At 42.2% G+C, this 20,225-nt stretch overlaps 1 protein-coding gene across 1 annotated transcript in view; it reads right to left on the reverse strand.

Moving 5' to 3' along the window:
• LOC143982485 (olfactomedin-4-like) overlaps positions 1-10,600 on the reverse strand; it is a 36,576-nt gene extending 25,976 nt beyond the window's left edge. The window contains exons 1-2 of the mRNA XM_077481241.1: positions 10,459-10,600; positions 7,091-7,255 (exon numbers count right to left, since the gene is read on the reverse strand). Coding sequence (XP_077337367.1) covers positions 7,091-7,255; positions 10,459-10,560 — 267 coding nt within the window. The 5' untranslated portion in view covers positions 10,561-10,600. The remainder of the gene's footprint in view (positions 1-7,090; positions 7,256-10,458) is intronic.
• Between the last annotated feature and the right edge of the window lie 9,625 nt (positions 10,601-20,225).

Genomic DNA, 20,225 nt, shown 5'->3' on the forward strand with positions numbered 1-20,225 from the left:
GTACCCTTTACCACATGCTATATATGCCCTGTCTTGTTTTGTATGTTGATTTATATTTTTGCCTAACATTTACGTTTCTTTATATATTGTATGTTCCTAATTACATTTTAAATAAATATTCATATTTTACTTAATACAGTATACAAATGAACTGAACCACCAAGCTCCTGAGGAAACTTGAATTGAGTGAAACATGTCGAGTGTGGTAAAGGTTAATTTGGCTCAGCTTGAATGAATTGTATACTTTGCTGTCTTTGGATGTATTATTGTTTATGTTGTTTCTTTTAAAGAACCAAAAAAATATTTTTGTAATAAAAATATTTGTTTTTAATATTATTGTTTATTTGCTTCATCACCACCATTGTAATTTATTAGTCTACTTGATACCCACAAAGTCCCGAGGTCTGTGACCTCTTTTCGCCCCACCCTATATTTTTTCCATAATTCTGGGATGTGGTATCATTGGTTTGGCTGCTCCTTCTCTTTTTATTAGTCTGATTTACATGGTGCAGGAATACCTAGGGGCAAAGTCAGACTTGGACACCTTTCCCGCCAAAAATCCTCTAGCTTACTGGGTCTTGAGGATGGATCACTGGCCAGAGCTTGCAAAGTATGCAATTGAGCTACTGGCCTGTCCTGCATCCAGCGTTCTTTCGGAATGCACCTTCAGTGCTGCTGGAGGCTTTGTAAGCGATCACAGGGTGCGCCTGTCCACCGACTCGGTTGATCGACTGACCTTCATAAAGATGAATCAGTCTTGGATCACCACCAGCTACCAAGCACCTGAAGCTGATGTAACCGAATAATTTTTTTTTGGAATGTCACATCCCTTCAAGACTGTCTTGTTATGTTGACTGACTATCCTCTTCCTCCTCAATGATCCTGCTGATAGCTTGGAAGAACATTTTTGGTTCTGGGCGCAGCCACCAGTGGCTAAGGCCCAATTTTTCAGCCCCTGTTTAACAGGGGCGTGTAATTACAATTTTTGATGCAATACTTTGCAGCAGGGTTCATTCCTGTGCTCCAATTAGAGTATATGGGAGAGGTTGCAGTGTCGTGGCCCCAGCACCAGTGCCTAAGGCCCAATTTTTCAGCCCCTGTTTAACAAGGGTATGTAATTACAATTTTTGATGCAATGCTTTGCAGCAGGGCTCATTCCTGCACTCCAACTAGAGTATATGGGAGAGGTTGCAGTGTCATGGAACCAGCACCAGTGCCCAAGGCCCTGTTTAACAGGGGCATTTAATTACAATTCTTGATATAATATTTCACAGCAGGGCCTGTTCCTGTGCCCACCGAGAGTAACTGTGAGGATTTATAGTGTTGTGGCACCAGCACCACCACCACAACCACAACCACCAAAGGCCCAATTTTTCTACCACTGTTCAACAATGGCATGTAATTACAATTCTTGATATAATCGTTCACAGAAGGGTGCTCCAGCGTCCACCAAGGGTCACTTTGAGGGCTTACAGTGTTGTGGCAACACCAAAACCTTAGGCCCCCATTTCTGCAGAGCATATAGGGCAGGCCCCTACTTTCAAACATCCAACTTACAAACGTCTCCTACTTGCAAAAGGAAGGAAACAACAGGACGTGAGATGAAAAAAGACGGACGGACAAAAAAATTATACAGGGGTGATAACCCTTCCCTATATTTTCCAAAAAGCTTAAAAATAGATTTTTTGACTGGAGCTACACTTTAAAAATGTACCAGTTCAAAATTACAAACAGATTCTACTTAACACAACAAACCTACACCGTCCCTGTCTTGTTTGCACCTCCTGTATACTGCTGATCTGAGTATATAGGGCCTGGGAGCCCCACGCCTTTCCTTTTTTTAATTTACGTACGGGGTTCCCCTTAATATTCGTACAAGACCCAAAGGGTCTGGTAATGGACATGGGGGGCTACCCATGCCATTTTTTTGATTTTCATCCGTATTGCCGGAACCAGACATGACATTAAAACCACAAGCAGTTTTAAATTACTTTTTTTCCGTTCATCATTAAAATCAGTGCTCCCGAAAAAATGTTAGTTTTTTTTAAAAAAAATGACATTGACCCATGTCCCCTGGGGCAGGAGCTGGGACCCCAAACCCTTTTTAGAACAATATCTTGCTTATTAGCTATTAAAATTAGCACTTTTTATTTCGAGCGTTTGAGTCCCATAGACTTCAATGGGGTTCTAAAGTTCGCACAAATTTTTGGTCCGTTTGAAAGTTCTGGCAAACCGAACCGGGCGGTGTTCGGTTCATCCCTAGGTGCTAGACACTTCATTAAAAATATCCATTTAGTCTCCCGCTGGGAGAGGCCCCTCACCTGATTAGAACCACTCAAAGAGGGAAACACACATTCGATTCCACAAAATTGTAGCAATGTGGGGTCTCGTTTATGTTACTCCCTAAAATGTAAAGACACGCTATGCTTTTTAAAAACCATTCTTTATATTAGTTTGATGTTCCATTATACGTATTTTCAACAATCTTTTTGTCCTCCCTATATAGAATAGGCCACATAGACAACAGATATACAACATATGGATTATTACATGTAATAAATCCAAATAGATGAATTTATTACATGTAATACGCCGTATGTTGTATATCTGTTGTATATCTTTTATGGTGTCCATATGGCCTATTCTATATAGGGAGGACAAAAAGATTGGTGAAGATATGTAAAGCGGAACATTGGACTAATATAAATAACTGTTTTAAAAAATATAGCATATCTTTACATTTTAGGGAGAAACATAACAGAGACCCCACATTGCTACAATCTGATGGAATCATTACATGATTTTAATTCTGGATGTTGTATAAGTGTTTGCTCAAGATTCTTTGAATTAGCATTTTAACTGATACATATTATATTCAGTCCAACTATTTCGATTATATGTTGATTATTTAAAAAGTATTTAATTGTGAACTGATTGTGATGACGTTTTTAAGTTATATGGATTGTACTGTGTTATGTTTGCGGTGGATGCTAGAGATATCATTGCTGCGGGGACACTGTGAGGATTGATAAGCAATTTCTAGTTATTTGTATAAGTGGGTGTATTTAAAGATGGTTGCCGTGCCTTACAGCCAATCCCAGGACAACGTGGCTGTACAGCAACTGGAAGTGACATTCACGCACCACTGGAAGTAATAATCCGAGTGTTTTGAACAATCAGCTCAGGGGAGGAATTACTATACCTCTTGTTCACCGTGACAGGGTATCTTTGGCATCTCCATCATATGAACACGATTTTACCTTGCCTGTTTGTGAGTATATTACCATTGGGATATTTTTTTTAAATAAATGCTTTATTTAATTTGATGATATCACACTATTTGGAGTCTTATTTCTCCTATATTACCCGTTGGGGAACGTGCACTGATGGAACTCATCTGAACCCTATGATGGTTAACTGCTTGATTGCCAAAACATGAGAGCGTGAGACAAATCTTTCTGGTGAGTTTACATCCAAAATAGGGAGTGGAGACATGTTTTGGTCACATGGTGTGGTGTTGGATGAAGTTATCAACTGTTGACACATAGTCTGACCCTATCAAGTGTGATTTATGGACTTTTAATATTCTATGCACATTATCACTTTTTGGTCTGTTATTCCAACATTTTTAGCTGTTAATTATTTACCTTTAAGTGCTACTGTTTACCTGTTCTCATATATATTTGGTAGCCTGTTTGTATACTTTATCATTTGTAAGTGGCTGCTTATTCCAGTTATACATAGATCCCATTTTGGGGTGTGTTTTATGAGATCTTGTGGTTTTATTACAGTGTTATGAGAGGCATGTTGAGTTGGTGAGTGCCTTACCAGAAGGAAGTAGATGTGCACAGTATATACCTGAAGAGTTGAAATGTCCCTTGGTGTAAGTGGAGATTAAATAAGTGAATAACATGGACATTATTTAGGAACTTTTTTTTATATTGGATCACTTTGATCAAGTTTGATGACATTAGGTGATTTATATTATTAATATTAATAAATGTTGGTAAATTTTACTTGTTTTTGGTTGATCACAGTGCCTCCTCAAATTGGGATTTAATAGGGATGGGCTTTATGTTCGGATCGAACATGAGTTCTACTCAAATATTGGCTGTTCACCTGTTCGCCGAATAGCGAACAATTTGGGGTGTTCCGGGCAGATTCAAAAGCCGCGGAACACCCTTTAAAAGTCTATGGGTGAAATCAAAAGTGATAATGTTAAAGTTTAATATGCAAGTTATTGTCATAAAAAGTGTTTGGGGACCTGGGTCCTGCTCCAGGGGACATGTATCAATGCAAAAAAAGTTTTAAAAATGACAGTTTTTCAGGAGCAGTGATTTTAATAAGGCTTAAAGTGAAACGATAAAAGTGTAATATTCCTTAAAATTTTGTACCTGAGGGGTGTCTATAGTATACCTGTAAAGGGACGCATGTTTCCTGTGTTTAGAACAGTCTGACAGCAAAATTACATTTCTAAAGGAAAAAAAGTCATTTAAAACTACTCGAGGCTATAATGCGTTGTCGGTCCCGGCAATACATATAAAAGTTCACTGAAAAAAAACGGCAAAAAAAAATAATGCGTGGCGTACCCCCAAATTCCATACCAAGCCCTTCAGGATTTTAAATCCATACCAGACCCTTATCTGAGCACGCAGCCTGGCAGGCCACAGGAAAAGAGGGGGGCGAGAGAGTGCCCCCCCTCCTGAACCGTACCAGACCAAATCCTGTAAACATTGGTAGGGTGCTTTGGGGTAGCCCCCCAAAGCACCTTGTCCCCATGTTGATGGGGAGAAGGGCCTCATCCCCACAACCCTTGCTCGGTGGTTGTGGGGGTCTGCGGGCGGGGGGCTTATCGGAATCTGGAAGCACCCTTTAACAAAGGGACCCCCAGATCCCCGTGTTGTCAGAGGGAGGTCACCCGTTTACGTAAACGAGGGACCCCAACCCCCTCTGACAACACGGGGAAAGCCATAGGTAAGTCCCCATGCGTTAAAGGGGGGCAGGGTCACCGAGTAGCCCCACCCTCCATTATATAAGAGCGGTCTGGATAGAATGGATAGAAGCGTCACACAGCGGGAGACTCCCATTGAGGCGGATCGTCTGGAGGATGAAGTGGAGAAGAAGAAGCCAGAGGAAGATGAAGCAGGAGGAAGATGTCTGACGAGAAGACCGGAGGAAGAAGCGGAGGAAGATAAAGGAAGAAGCAGGGGAAGAACAAGATGGAGGAAGAAGAAGAAAACCGAAGGAAAATCAGAAGAAGATGGAAGAAGAAGCGGGGAAAGAAGAAGGCATTAAATCGGAGGTCCACCCTAAAGTGGACCTTCTGCTCATTGGAACCCTCCCCCCCTCCGGCGCCACAATTGGCACCTTTCAGGGGGGAGGGGGGTGCAGGTACCTGTACAGTACAGGTATCTGCACCCACTTCCGGCGTAGATTCTGCAGAAGGTACGCCCCTTTCCGCAGAATCTATGCCCCTTTCCAAAGGTCCCCTGCTGTCTGCTGGGAAACACACGGATCCCAGAGACAGCGGGGACCATCCTTATTGCGCAACGCTTCTCGCGCATGCGCAGTAGGGAACCGGGAAATGAAGCCGAAAGGCTCCACTTCCTGATTCCCATACCCAAGATGGCGGTGGCAGCACCCAAGAGACGATCGAGAGATTGGCTTCGGGTGCCGACATCGCGGGGGCGCTGGGCAGGTAAGTGTCATTATTTTAAAAGTCAGCAGCTGCAGTATTTGTAGCTGCTGGCTTTTAAAAAAAAAACGGCGGACTCCAGGTGAACTCCCGCTTAAATAAAGGAATTCTCAAAAAGTCTATTGTCTTTTTTAACATTTTTTACACTTTTTTGTGAAATGGTAGGGGTATAATTGTACACCATTACCAATTCCGATAAGCACTTTTGATTTTTAATGTTCGTGTCCCATAGACTTTAATGGTGTTCGCATTTTCAAACAAACTTTTTGCCTGTTCGCATGTTCTGCTGCGAACCGAATGGGGGGGGGGGGGGAGGCATCCCTAGGATTTAAATAATAGTTTGATAAAAGGGCAATTTTTGCATTTTTTTAAATTGACGGCAGTTGATCTGAATTTATAATAGTTTTCCATGGAGGAAGGATTATCTTTAATGTGCAAAATTCATTTGTTTAAAGAAAAATTTGTGGTAAAGAAGATCGCTTGGGTGTTTATTTTTGAATAATATAAATAAAACATCACTGCGCTTAGGCTTTTGTAACAAAGGACAGCAGCTAGCTTGTATTGAGGGTAATGATCAAAGATATTCAAAAGAGAATGCAGCGCTAAAAATGTTCATTCAAAGATAAAGTCCTCAAATCCCAGGGAGCACCTAAGGTGTGCAACAGAGATAAACCTGCAGATGAAATGACAGTCCTCCACCAACACCACAGCAAACCAGGCCTCTTACCCTTTGGAGTGGACCACAAAATTATAGGTGGTCTAGTAGCACTGAAAGACTCATCAGCTTTGCTCCTGTTCACCATAGACTGCATAAAAATGAATCAACTCCTGTTATCCCCTACACAATGGGCAGGCACCTCTAGACCCCGGATCTGATGCTCTCACTGTCAAGGACTTCACATCTCTTCTAAAAAAAGGGATTTCACATTACTTCCTGACAGTGAGAGTGTCCGATCCCAAGGGTAAAAGGCCCAGTTTGCTGTGGTGTTGGTCAAGGACTATTATTTCACCTGCAGGTTTATCTCCGTTGCATAACTTAGGTGCTCCCTGGGACTTTATCTTTGAATGTACTTTTTTAGTGCTATATTCTCTTTTGAATCATTATACATATCAAATCTTTATGACCCACATAACATCTTGCATCACAAGGGTTTGTCCTTTGTCTACATACCCTAAAAGTTGAGAAGTGTGTTATAACCCCTACTTATATATATATATAATTCACTTGTGTTTTAACCAATCATATATGGCATGTCAATTCTTCACGGCATGGTGCATGCAACGGTACGTCCTTTGCCTACATACCCTATAATAAAAACTTATCCCTCTTTTACACCTTGGGAGATATGTTAATCTCTATTCCCTCCTTATACATAAGTAATGTAGTATTTATACCTTAGTGATTTCCTTCTCCACAGTGATTGTCAGGTTGCGGTTTGATATCTCTAGCTTCTCAAAACGGTCAGCTGGGAAGGTGGTATCTGGGAGGTTGATGGTGCAGTAACAGACTCCATTTTCATCCAGGAATCCAGATCCAGATTCAGAGATCAAACTCTGCGTCTTATAAATGACAAAATATTACGCATTACTAACCTATACATTGTTCTAACAGATAAACACAAAAAGGTACCATATTTATCAACATATAACACGCACAGGCGTACAACACGCACATTCATTTTAAGAGGGAAGTTTCAGGAAAAAAACTTAAATTTGAAATAAGGAACTTTGAAGCAAAATAAAGCTCAGTGTCCATCTGTAGCCTCTTCATTGCCATCAATGCAGCCTCACCATTGCCATCAATGTAGCAGCCTCACCATTGCCATTAGTGCAGCCTGATCGATGCCCATCTGCAGCCCAGAGGGGAGAGAGAGGGGGGAGGGACAAGTGCCGACAGATTGCATACAATGTGAATCTGCTATGATAGACAGAACAGTGGTCCAATGGTGGTCCAGGAGACGTGACTTCCTATTACAGAGGCCGCTAGGTAAACAGGAGATTCTCACTGTATGTAATCTGACGGCCAATTGTAGTATTGGCATATAACAAGCACACACTCTTTGCACCCAATTTTCATGGTGAAAAAGTGAGTGTTATATGCCAATAAATACAGTAATTAAATATAATAATATCAGTGTCTCTAAATATTCTATTTCATTATGCAGAAAACTGCAACAATAAGGTGTATACACTGGTACTACCTTTTTGTTCATACTTGATGTTTTGTCATGTATTTACTGAAATTTCCAGTGAACGCAAAAAAATAAACATGAGAGAATCCATGTGTTTTAGTAGAGCCTGTTCCAACTAAAGCTAAAGGTGAACTCCAGGGAAGTAAGAAAAATATACTTATCCCCTCTCACTGCAAGGATTAAATGCTCATTTTTGCCTAGGGTACCTATAAAAATCACAGCTGCTAAGGGACCAATCCATAAGGTAAGTAAATGTAGTTTTTACTGGTATCCCAGGCATATATTGTAAGAAAATGTAACCCTTCTAGTGTATGGAAGGAGCCCCATTGCAAGGATGTTTTTTTTATTTTCCCTGGGTTTCAACTTAAAAAGTTAATGTGCTGCATTGCAGGTGTCTTAAACCCACCTAAAGTCTCAGAAATAGATATATAGACAGGTAGTCTTTGTACTAAGGCTTACCAAGTAAAAGTCAGGTAAACTCGTAACCAGGGCTGGTGCAAGGATTTTTGGCACCCTAGGCGAAACCTCATTTTGCCGCCCCCCATTGGCCCCGCCCCTGACTCCACCCCCAGAATACCGCTTCACCAGCGCTCAACAATTCCGCCTCACCAGCGCCCATAAATTACAGACTTGGGGGGACATTTGGCAGATCAGTCAACATAATAAATATATATACACTCACATTTTAAAATTAAATTTCATGGTCATCACATTCACATAATGTTATTCTCATTAAGGCCCCTTTCACACTGGGGCGGTGCGGGCGTCGGCGGCAAAGCGCTGCTATTTTTAGCAGCGATTTACCGTTGTTTTAGCGACAGTATGCGTTTAACGGCCGATAAAGGGTTAAAACCGCCCGCATATTGTTGCAATATTTTATGTCACACGGTATTTGCGTAGCTGTGTTTTAAATGCAACTTTTTAGGAAAAGGGACACTTTCATGAATTAAAAAAAAACAAAACAGTAAAATTATCCCATTTTTTTTGCATAATGTGAAAGATAATGTTACGCCGAGTAAATAGATACCAAACATGTCACACTTTATAATTGCACGCACTTGTGGATTGACGACAAAGTACAGTACCTAAAAATCTCAATAGGCGACGCTTTAAACATTTTTTACGGTTACCAGGTTAGCGTTACAGAGGAGGTCTAGTGCTAGAATTATTGCTCTCGCTCTGACGATCGCGGCGATACCTCACATGTGTGATTTGAACACCATTTACATACGCGGGCGCGACTTCCGTATGCGTTTTCTTTGCTTTGCGAGCTCGCGGGGACGGCGGGCGCTTTAAAAAAAAAAATGTTATTTTTTTATTTATTTTAAAATGATTAAATTGTTTAAATTAAAAAAAAAATTTTGATCACTTTTATTGCTGTCACAAGGAATGTAAACATCCCTTGTGACAGTAATAGGCGGTGACAGGTACTCTTTATGGAGGGATCGGGGGTCTAAAAGACCCCCCACCCCTCCTTTACACTTCAGTGTATTCAGATCGCCGAAAACGGCGATTCTGAATACCGGATATTTTTTTAAATCCGGCGCCATTGGCAGCCGAGTAAACGGGAAGTGACGTCATGACGTCACTTCCGTGTTTACTAGGAGGAGACTGGAACGAAGCCGATTACGGCTTCGTTCCAGTTCCTCCCCAGCGGCCGGAGGCGTCGCATTAGGAATCGGTGCTCCCGATCGAGCGGGAGCACCGGTAACAGCGGCGGGAGGCGGCGGGAGGGGGGGACGTCCCCTCCCGCTCCTCCGGCATAACAGCCGAGCGGCTTTTAGCCGCATCGGTTGTTATGGCTTGATAGCCAATCGCCCGCTGAACAAAAAGGTACCGGGATGATGCCTGCAGGTGCGGGCATCATCCCGGTATACCCCCCGGAAGCCGAGTACGCAGATCTGCGTACGCTCGGCGGGAAGGGGTTAAAATAACCAGCGGCCGGGCGCCCTAGGCGGCAGGGCGCCCCAGGCGGTTGCCTAGTCCGCCTAGTGGTAGCGCCGGCCCTGCTCGTAACGTATTATGACACAAGACATTAAAGAGAAAAATACCTGAAAATGTTGCATACGTTCTGATGCAGAATGTATGTTACCAGCTGGATAGTATAGCCAAAACCAAAGGCCTATTTAATTTATCTTGAAAGAAATTCTAATGCTGTCAATATACAATATTTTTTATTGCAATAATTAGTGAATGTATCTGGTAGCAAGGGAGATTAGACTTAAGCCAACCATAGTTGGTCGAATCTCGGCCAGTTCAGCAGGGACAGGCTGAGATTCAGTCCATGTATAGGCAAACTGATTGTACCCAAGTCGATCCATTTTTGCATTTAGCTTTTTGCCTGGAATTCAGCTTAAAGTATTGCAGCACATAGTTTTTAGTGCAAGGCTATAATTCTGCTTTAAATATATTTACTGACAAAGAAACAACAGATGAAACTAAATGACATTGTCTGCAAATTATTTTATCTGCATATGAACTGTGGTTTGTATTTCCAAAAGATAAAAGAACAAACATTTCCCTAAAAAAAATAGCAGTAGTTAATAATATTTAATCTCTGATAAGACTTACCAAAGTGACTGCTTGAGTCTGCCAGATGGTGAGCAGAAGAATGAAGAAGGTGTACATGGTGCCTCTCTGGTCTTCTGTATTGATGTGTTTCTGCTGTCCCATTATATATACCTAGAAGAACACATCCGGCCCTTATTTCTCACTGTTATTCATTAAAAAAGTAGGATGTGAAAATCTGTAAATTACAACAAGGTTATAAAAATGTATAAAATGTGATGAGTAAATAGATAAATTGCATGATTATTGTTATCTAGATATGACTATCTGATAACTTTGTAAAATACTGTTAAACCTTCAGAGATAAAGGAACATAAATGTAAATTAATCCAGCTCCACTAGTCTATTTCCTCCCCAAGCATATTAAGTTGCAGGTCTGAAGGCATCCCAATGACCACCTAATGCCTCACAGGCACTTTTAGAGACTCCGTGGCCATCTTTAAAACATAAAATAAAGGTCTTTATGCAAAGCAAACAATTGATACTTACATGCCCTGCTGCCATACCACCACCCTTGGCTGGGATGAATCTTGCTCAGAGATTAGCTGCATATGACACTGTTGGCAGCGTTGAATGCTGGTGTCCCCTGCTGTGCTCCACCAGCCCCTAAATAATTAAATGGGCAAATAATTAATGGCAAATAAAGGAAAAAATGCACCTATCACACCTTAAGTGTGCTGAATGCTAAATGATATTTCATCAAGATAATCGTAAACAAAGACAAATCACCAAAGGGTCACTGTGCAGGAGCTGTTTTTTAGGGGGGGGCGTGGCCAGCGCATGAGCTGAATGGAAGCTCTGTGAGAGAGCTCCGTGACACGAACGGGCATATTAGCGACAATTCACAGCGAATATCGGTAAAAAAAGATACGAACAGACGACGGAAGAGTTCCTGAATCCGAAGGTGATGTCAAAAAAGCGGAAAGACGACCGGAAATTGAAAAAACTAACAACATTCTCCTCTCAGTCAGCGGGAGGGAGAAAAAAAGATGGCACAGATCCTCTCACAGCTGCTGTACCAGCAACAGCCTCCTCAGGGAGAGCGCAATACACTGACAGGCCTGATGCTGCTCTAGAAGAATCACCTCAGAAAACACATCTGGAATCTCCTCATGAGGAAGATTACCTCAGCCCTACATGTCGCAGCCCGGCTAAAACTCGTATCAAACTGGATTTCACAGGCCAGGAGGTAAGCTATAAAATACCTCATATTAGTCAAGATAACACAGTCATAACTCCTATAGCTTCACCCATAGCCGCATTCCCCACTAATAACCAGCCTATTCCGGACACCCAATTAAAAGAAATGCTATTAACTTTACATAGTTCGCTTCATACGGATATTTTACAACTCACAAATCAATTCTCCAAAGCAGTGAACTCCTTAGGTGAAAGAGTACACACTATTGAGAACTCTATGGGAGACATGACCAATACTATTAATGATTTAATAGATGCTCATGAAGAAAATAAAGCTGAAAAAGAGTGGCTTAAATTTAAAATCACAGATTTAGAAGACCGCTCAAGGAAGAACAATCTCAAAATCAGGAGTATCCCTGAAAATATACAGCAGTCTGATCTTAAAAAATATGCCACTGACTTATTCTCCATCTTGCTGCCAGCTATACCAGCCTTAGAGCTCACAATTGATCGTATCCATCGGATTCCAAAACCGTCATTTCTCCCTCCATAGATACCACGTGATGTACTACTTAGAGTACACTTCTACCATGTTAAAGAACAAATCCTATATAAAGTGCGACATCTAGGACAACTTCCACAACCATATAATACAATCCAGATTTATGCTGACTTGTCTAAACAATACTCTAGATATGAGAAGACAACTTTCCACGATTACAAAAGCTCTGCGTAATCATAAAATTAAATACCGTTGGAAACAACCATCTAAACTACTGATACAGAAGAACGACACCTACCATACAATCACTTCTGTGGAACAAGGCATTAAGTTAATTCACGCATGGGGTATTATCCCCGAACCAACTCCACCTATCGGAGCTAGGAAGAATCCGGAGAAACTTACGCCACAATGGCATTAGCTTTCATTGACTAGATCCGGTCAAAATACAATCCTATCTATAGGAAACTGATCTATCAGCTTGCCCGCCGTGCCGTGCGATACTAAATCTTTGGAACAGCTGACCTTTGAACTAATTCCCCATTCTAATATTGCAGTATACATTGAAATGTTTACCACTGCAAGTTAAGTTTAATGTTTGGTTATATTTTTGTTTGTGCTTTTACTTTTATTTTTTTCTTCACAGTATCCTATACACAACTCATAGCATTCAAAGGGACAGGTATGTTGTGAACCTACAAAATTTGAATCAAAACTTTTCAGTCACTAAATTTTTGGACATTCATAGTCATTTCAGACTACAGATTGTTCACATGGAAGTAGAATTTAAAGCTATTATCAGGCTAGTATGTACTTACTTTTTCCATCTTATTAATATCCTTTTATGAGTATAAAGTTATATCTTTAAATACTAATGGTCTTAACCATCCAGTAAAAAGAGCGTCGATGTGGCAAATGGCTAACACCCAGCGATGTCAAATATTGTGTATACAAGAAACCCATTTCAAAACAGGCGCTATTCCCACTTGCACCCATAAGAACTTTCCTCACATATTTACAGCATCAGGCCAACAGAAAAAAAGAGGAGTACTTATTGCCATACATCATTCAGTTAATTTTCAATTGCATGAATCTATTGTAGATACCAATAGACGATACCTCATATTAATATGTACCATTGATAATACACTTACTACATTGGTAAATGTGTATGCGCCTAATAAAAGGCAATCCCATTTTCTGAATGGCCTGATGAGAAAAATAGGTAAATGCCGAAAAGGTGCCTTAATAATTTGTGGAGACTTCAACACAATACATGAACAAGAACTAGACACTTCTAATCCCAAAACCAGAACCAACTGTGCACTTAAATTTTTTTTGAATAAAAACGATCTCTATGATGTATGGAGATGCCATCATCCTGGAGATCGTGAATACACATATCATTCCCTGGTACATAATACCTATACTCGTATCGATTATATTTTTATGGATAAGTGGTTATTGCAGCGGGTGAGGGAGTCTGACATTGCACCCATCACTTGGACTGATCATGCCCCAATTAGTATGACTATTCTACCTAAACACTCTCAAACGACCCATTTTCTATGGAGAACAAATGCATATCTTATCAAAATGCCTACCTATGCTACAGCTATACAAAACCAGATAACTGAATTCTTTAAATATAATGTGGGATCGGTGTCAGACTCCGCCACCCTATGGGGTGCTCATAAAGCATTTAGTAGGGGAATCCCAATGCAACTGAATGCTCAATTCAGGAAAAATAAAACGAAACTCATTGAGAAATTTACTGCTGACATTAAAACATTAGATTCCCAAAACCAATCTCACCCATCACAACAACTGAAAACTAAACTACAAATATTACGACAGGAACTCAGAACGACTTTATTGGATACATTTGAAAAACATACTAGAAAACTTAAAGCTAAATATTACCATACTAGCAACAAAGCAGGAAAAAAACATGGCACTTCGGATCAAAGGCAGATATTCCAAATCAAAGATTCTATATCTATACCACCCTATTACTGGAGAAAAATTGCAAGACCCCCAAGACATAGCGAATGCATTTAGCTGTTATTATAGCTCCCTTTACAATCTTAAAGATGATTCTCAAACTCCCACACCTACCCCAAAGATAATAAGTGATTTCTTAGATACTATTAGTCTCCCATCATTAACTACTGATCAAATCTCTGATCTTAACGTCCCATTTTCAGTGGAAGAAATTGCTAGAACTATAGACTCCATGCCCAACAATAAATCTCCGGGCCCAGACGGAATGATAGGAGAATACTATAAATTACTTCGAGATATACTGGCTCCCCACTTATGCACACTTTTTAACGAAGCGGCATCCAAATCAGAATTTCCGGCTGAGATGCTTCAGGCCTTGATCATAACACTGCCGAAACCAGGCAAAGATCCCAATGCTCCCCAAAATTTCAGACAGATTTCATTATTGAACATTGACATCAAAATATACGCCAAAGCAATAGCGAATCAACTGATGAACTACATACCAGACCTCATTCACAAAGATCAATCTGGCTTTACTAAAGGTCGGCAATCTTCAGATGCAACAAGACGTCTGATTGATATTATACACTTCACTGAGAGACATCAAACGCCTTCTCTGCTCCTTTCTTTGGATGCAGAGAAGGCGTTTGATAGGGTCCATTGGGGCTATTTACAGTCAGTGCTTTTAAAATTCGGCTTTCATGGAAATATTTTATCGGCAATTTTTGCACTGTATAAGGGCCCCTCAGTGAGAGTATACACAAATGATATGATGTCTAGGCCCTTTGGCATCCGAATGGAACACGACAAGGTTGCCCCTTATCTCCTTTAATATTTAATTTAGCCATCGAACCTCTAGCAGAACGTATACGATCTGACACTAAACTATCTGGTATAAAAATTGGGCAAATAGATAATAAAATAAGTCTGTTCGCAGATGACATAGTGCTTATAGTGTCTGATCCTATTTCATCTCTCCCGAATCTCCAAAATATACTAACGACATTTGGAGCAGCATCATATTATAAAATCAATGAAACCAAGTCCCATATTTTAGACCTAGAATTAGATAACACAACCAGGCAGTTATTGTCTAATAAATACCCCTACCACTGGAAAGACGAGGGGATTTCTTACTTAGGAATCACTCTCACTAACAAAACAAAACAGTTATTTAAAACAAACTTTTTATCATTTAAGAAACATTTTGAAACAGATCTGAAAACACTTAGTAAATTCGAATTTACATGGGCTGGTCGCCTGGCAGCTTTCAAAATGATGACCTTACCAAAATTATTATATAAACTCAGGTCCCTTCCAATATGTATCCCTAAATACTATAAATGATAGCGTTTTATTCCTGCGCTACCACTGGTGATCTATCAAATGTCAGGGGCTGCTGCTACTACCGGAATGGATCACGCCGTATCCACATAATATGAAACTAAAGATATGTTGGTATTGCGCTGTCCCTATATTAAATAACCCTCCGAGGGTGAGAAGTATAATGCCTAGTTACATAAATCAATAGTGTAATATAAAAATATGCTATAAATGTCTAAATAGTGCTATAAATGTCTACTGAATAGTATCAAAAAGTGCAAAGTGCTACATTAAATAAAATAAAATAAACACACCACAGAGGTGATAGAATCCAAATAAATGAAAATCAAGTGAACAAAGGTAAGTAACTAAAAACAGTCTCTTAAAAGATTACTATTTTGATAAAGTGCAGAGTAAAGTAAAGTAAAGTAAAGTAAAGTAAAGTAAAGTAAAGTAAAGTGTTTTGTAACCCTTGTTGTAACTAACTCTGCTAAAAATCTAAATAAAAACCTTTGAAAAGAGCTGTTTTTTAGGTCCCTTATTCAACTGTTGCCCAAATACAAAAACATATTCAGTGTGTATAAATAGCAGATAGCTAAATAGTAGAATAGACAAACACCCTATGGATTCAAGAAGAAATGTGAGAAGAAATCTGTATTTCTCAAGGGCGATCAGACGAGAAATGCTGTGTGAGTGACCCCATCTAACTATTTCAAAATCGTCCAAGTCTGTCCAAGTCTAAGTGGCTGCAAAAGGAGCTCTAGTACCTTGCAGACCCAAATTAAATATAAATACTGTAGATTGCCAAGGGCTCTTTCACACTGGCTGACTCCGCCAGTGCATCTACCTGCTCAGCAGGGAATCTGTCAGTTTTGACTGTTATCCGATCTGATCCCCCAAATCGATGTGGAACGGATCCCCATATGTCTGTTAATAGCAGATAGGTTTGGATGTCCTTGGGTGTGAATGGATACATGTTAATTTACTTCTGTTCCTCCATAGAGGCTAATAGATGGTCTGAACAGGGGCCTAACTCCCAAAATGCTTTGTTTAACTGTAAAGTATTCACAGAGGGTATGTCCACTAGGGATGAACGGACCCCAAATTTGTACGAACGTTAGAACCCCATTGAAGTCTATGGGACTCGAACATTCGAAATTAAAAGTGCTAATTTTAACTGCTAATATGCAAGATACTGTCCTAAAAAGGGTTTGGGGACCTGGCTCCTGCCCCAGGGGACATGGGTCAATGCCTAAAATGTTTTTAAAAATGGCAGTTTTGGCGGGAGCACTGATTTTAATGACGATTAAAGTGAAAAAAAAAAAGTGAAATATTCCTTTAAATATCATGCCTGGGAGGTGTCTATAGTATGCCTGTGAAGTGCCACGTGTTTCCTGTGTTTAGAACAGTCCCTGCACAAAATGACATTTAACGGAAATAATGTCATTTAAAACTGCTTGCGGTTTTAATGTTATATCTGGTTCCTGCAATATGGTTGAAAATCATTGAGAAAAATAGCATGGGTAGCCCTCCCTGCCCATTACCAGCCCCTTTGGGTCTTGTACGGATATTAAGGGGAACCCCGTATCCATATTAAAAAAAGGAAATACGTGTGGCCCCCAGGCCCTATATACTCAGAACAGCAGTATACAGGCGGTACAAACAAGACAGGGACTGTGTAGATTTGTTGTGTTAAGTTGAATCTGTTTGTAATTTTCAACTGGTACATTTTTAAAGTGTAGCTCCAGTCAAAAAATCTATTTTTAAGCTTTTTGGAAAACATAGGGAAGGGTTATCACCCCTGCATAATTTGTTTTGCCGTCCGTCTTTTTTCTTCTCACTTGCTGTTTGTCTCCTTCCGTTTGCAAGAAGGAGATGATTGTAAGTTGGATGTATGAAAGTAGGGGCCTGCCCTATATGCTCTGCAGAAATGGCGGAACAAGGTGCTGGTTTTGCCACAACATTGTAAGCCCTGAAAGTGACTCTTGGTGGGCGCTGGAGCGCCCTGCTGTGAACGATTATATCAAGAATTGTAATTACATGCCATTGTTGGACAGTGGTAGAAAAATTGACCTTTGGTGGTTGTGGTGCTGGTGCCACAACACTATAAGTCCTCACAGTTACTCTGGGTGGGCACAGGAACGGGCCCTCCTGTGAAATATTATATCAAGAATTGTAATTACCTGCCCCTGTTAAACAGGGGCTAATAAATTGGGCTGCTGGCACTGGTGCTGGTGCCACGACACTGCAACCTCTCCCATATACTCTAGTTGTAGTGCAGGAATGAGCCCTGCTGCAAAGCATTGCATCAAAAATTGTAATTAAACGCCCCTGTTAAACAGGGGCAGAAGGAGAGTGGCCAGCCAGTGATGGTCCCTCTCTTTGATCCGAAGAAGAATACAAGGATCCTTCTGCAGGCTTTGCAGGATCAGGGAGGCCATGCAGCATAGGTTAGCTGAGGCATTCGGTCCGGAGTCCTCTGGGTCACTAAGGACAACATGATCCGCAGCTACCTCCTCCTACGAGTTTCTTGGGACTGTAAATCATCCCTAAAAGACTGCTGCTGCTGATGCTGAGTACCAGCCTCCACCTCCATGCAGACACAATCATCCTCCTCCTCCTCCTCCTCATCCTCTTCCTGTGTGATGGGTGGCACAGCAGGAACACTGGATAAAGGGGGCCTTGAGAGGCAAGGAAGTCCCCCTCTTCCTGCCTCTGTTCTGCCTCAAGTGCCCTGTCCATTATTCCACGCAGCGTATGCTCCAAGAGGTGGACAAGAGGTACAGTGTCACTGATGCATGCACTGTCACTGCTCACCATCCTTGTGGCCTCCTCAAATGGTGACAGGACAGTGCATGCATCCCTGATCATGCCCCACTGGCATTGTGAGAAAAAACCGAGCTCCCCTGACCCTGTCCTGGTGCCGTAGTCGCACAGGTACTCATTGATGACCCTCTGCTGCGTGTGCAGCCTCTGCAGTATGGCCAACGTTGAGTTCCACCTGGTGGGCATGTCACATATAAGGCGGTTCTTGGGCAGGTTCAACTCCTTTTGGAGCTCAGCCAGCCGAGCACAGGCATTAAATGATCAGCAGAAATGCACACAGACTTTCCTGGCCTGCTTCAGGACATCCTGTAAGCCCAGGTACCTGCACAAGAACCGCTGCACCACCAGGTTAAGGACATGAGCCACACAGGGCACATGGGTCAGTTGTCCCTGTCGGAGGGCGGAGAGGAGGTTGGTGCCATTGTCGCAAACCACCATTTCTGGCTTAAGCTGGCGTGGCGTCAACCACCTCTCGGTCTGCCCCTGAAGAGCTGACAAAACATCCGCCCCAGTGTGGCTCCTGTCCCCCAAACAAACCAGCGCAAGCACGGCACGGAATCGTTTTGCCTGCGTACTTGCGTAGCCCCTGGAACGCCTACGGAGCATCGCTGGTTCTGAGGACAGAGCACTGGAAGACGCCATGGAGGAAGAAGAAGAGGAGAGGGTGGAGGACAGAGGTGTGTCACAACCAATAGTAGCATTTTGGAGGCGTGGTGGCGGAACAACCTCCAACACTACTGCACCTTGTCCTGCATCCTTCCCAGCTGCCAGAAGAGTGACCCAATGGGCCATGAAAGACAGGCAACGTCCCTGTCCATGCCTGCTGGACCATGAGTCAGCGGTAATATGCACCTTACCGCTGACCGCCCTGTCCAGCGAGGCAAGGACATTGCCTTCTACATGCCGGTAGAGAGCCGGAAAAAAAGAAAAAGTGGCGTTTGGGGACCTGCCACTGAGGAACCGCACATTGTACAAACTCACGGAAGGGGGCAGAGTCTACCAACTGAAAAGGCAACGGTTTAGCCAAGCTAGCATTCAACCGCTGGGCATGTGGATGGCTGGGAGTGAACTTCTTTTGCCGGTCCAGCAGCTGGGGCAGGGACATTTGCCTGCTATAATCGGACGTGGGTGTACTGCTAGCAGAGTGCCTGGAAGCACTTGGCTGTGACCCACCTAATTCTACACCATTCCTCTCAGAGCAGGTTTCAGAGAGGACTGAAGGTCTAGTGGGGTTGGAGATCGCAGCTGATGAGGACCAAGGAGAGGTCCGCTTTGTTGTTTGGTGTGGGTCTTTGAGGTATGCTTGCCAACGAGCTGCATGGCAGGTCAACATATGTCTGGTCAAGCATGTGGTGCCCAAGCGGCTGATGTTTTGGACACACGAGATACTCTTGAGACATATGTTGCAAATAGCAGCTGTGCGATCTGATGCACTCATCTCAAAAAAGGCCCACACCAAAGAACTTTTAGAATAACGAGCAGAGGCAGTGCCCTGCACAGGCGGAGCTCTGCGGTGTGAATCAGTCGTGTGCTGCCCCTAAGCTGGCCCCGGAGGGCATCCTGCCTCATTGGACATGTGCCCCCTCCTCCTCTCTCCTACCAGGCACCCACGTGGAGTCAGTGCCCTCATCATCCCCTCCCTCTTCATCGCTGGAGCAAACCTGGCAGTATGCTGCAGCTTGTGGAACATGACTGCCAGATTGCTGTCCTTCTTGAGCATCCACTCTCTCTTTATTCACGCTACTGCCTTCCTCTAGCTGAGTATCATCATCAGAGCCTACAAAACACTGGGCATCCTCCTGGAGCATGTACCCAACACTGTGCTCAAAGAGTTCAGGAGACTCCTCAGGAGGACGTGGTGGGTCTAGGGAAGGAGTCACTGATGATGACATTGAGAGGATGGAAGACGATGCATTGGCAGCTGCCTTGCTAGTACCCTGAGCCTGGGTGAGAGAGGATGAGGAGGATGAAG

Source organism: Lithobates pipiens, unplaced genomic scaffold (genome assembly GCF_037356315.1).
Source record: "Lithobates pipiens isolate NorthernLeopardFrog02 unplaced genomic scaffold, aLitPip1_a1.2 Scaffold_1, whole genome shotgun sequence".
Taxonomy (NCBI): domain Eukaryota; kingdom Metazoa; phylum Chordata; class Amphibia; order Anura; family Ranidae; genus Lithobates; species Lithobates pipiens.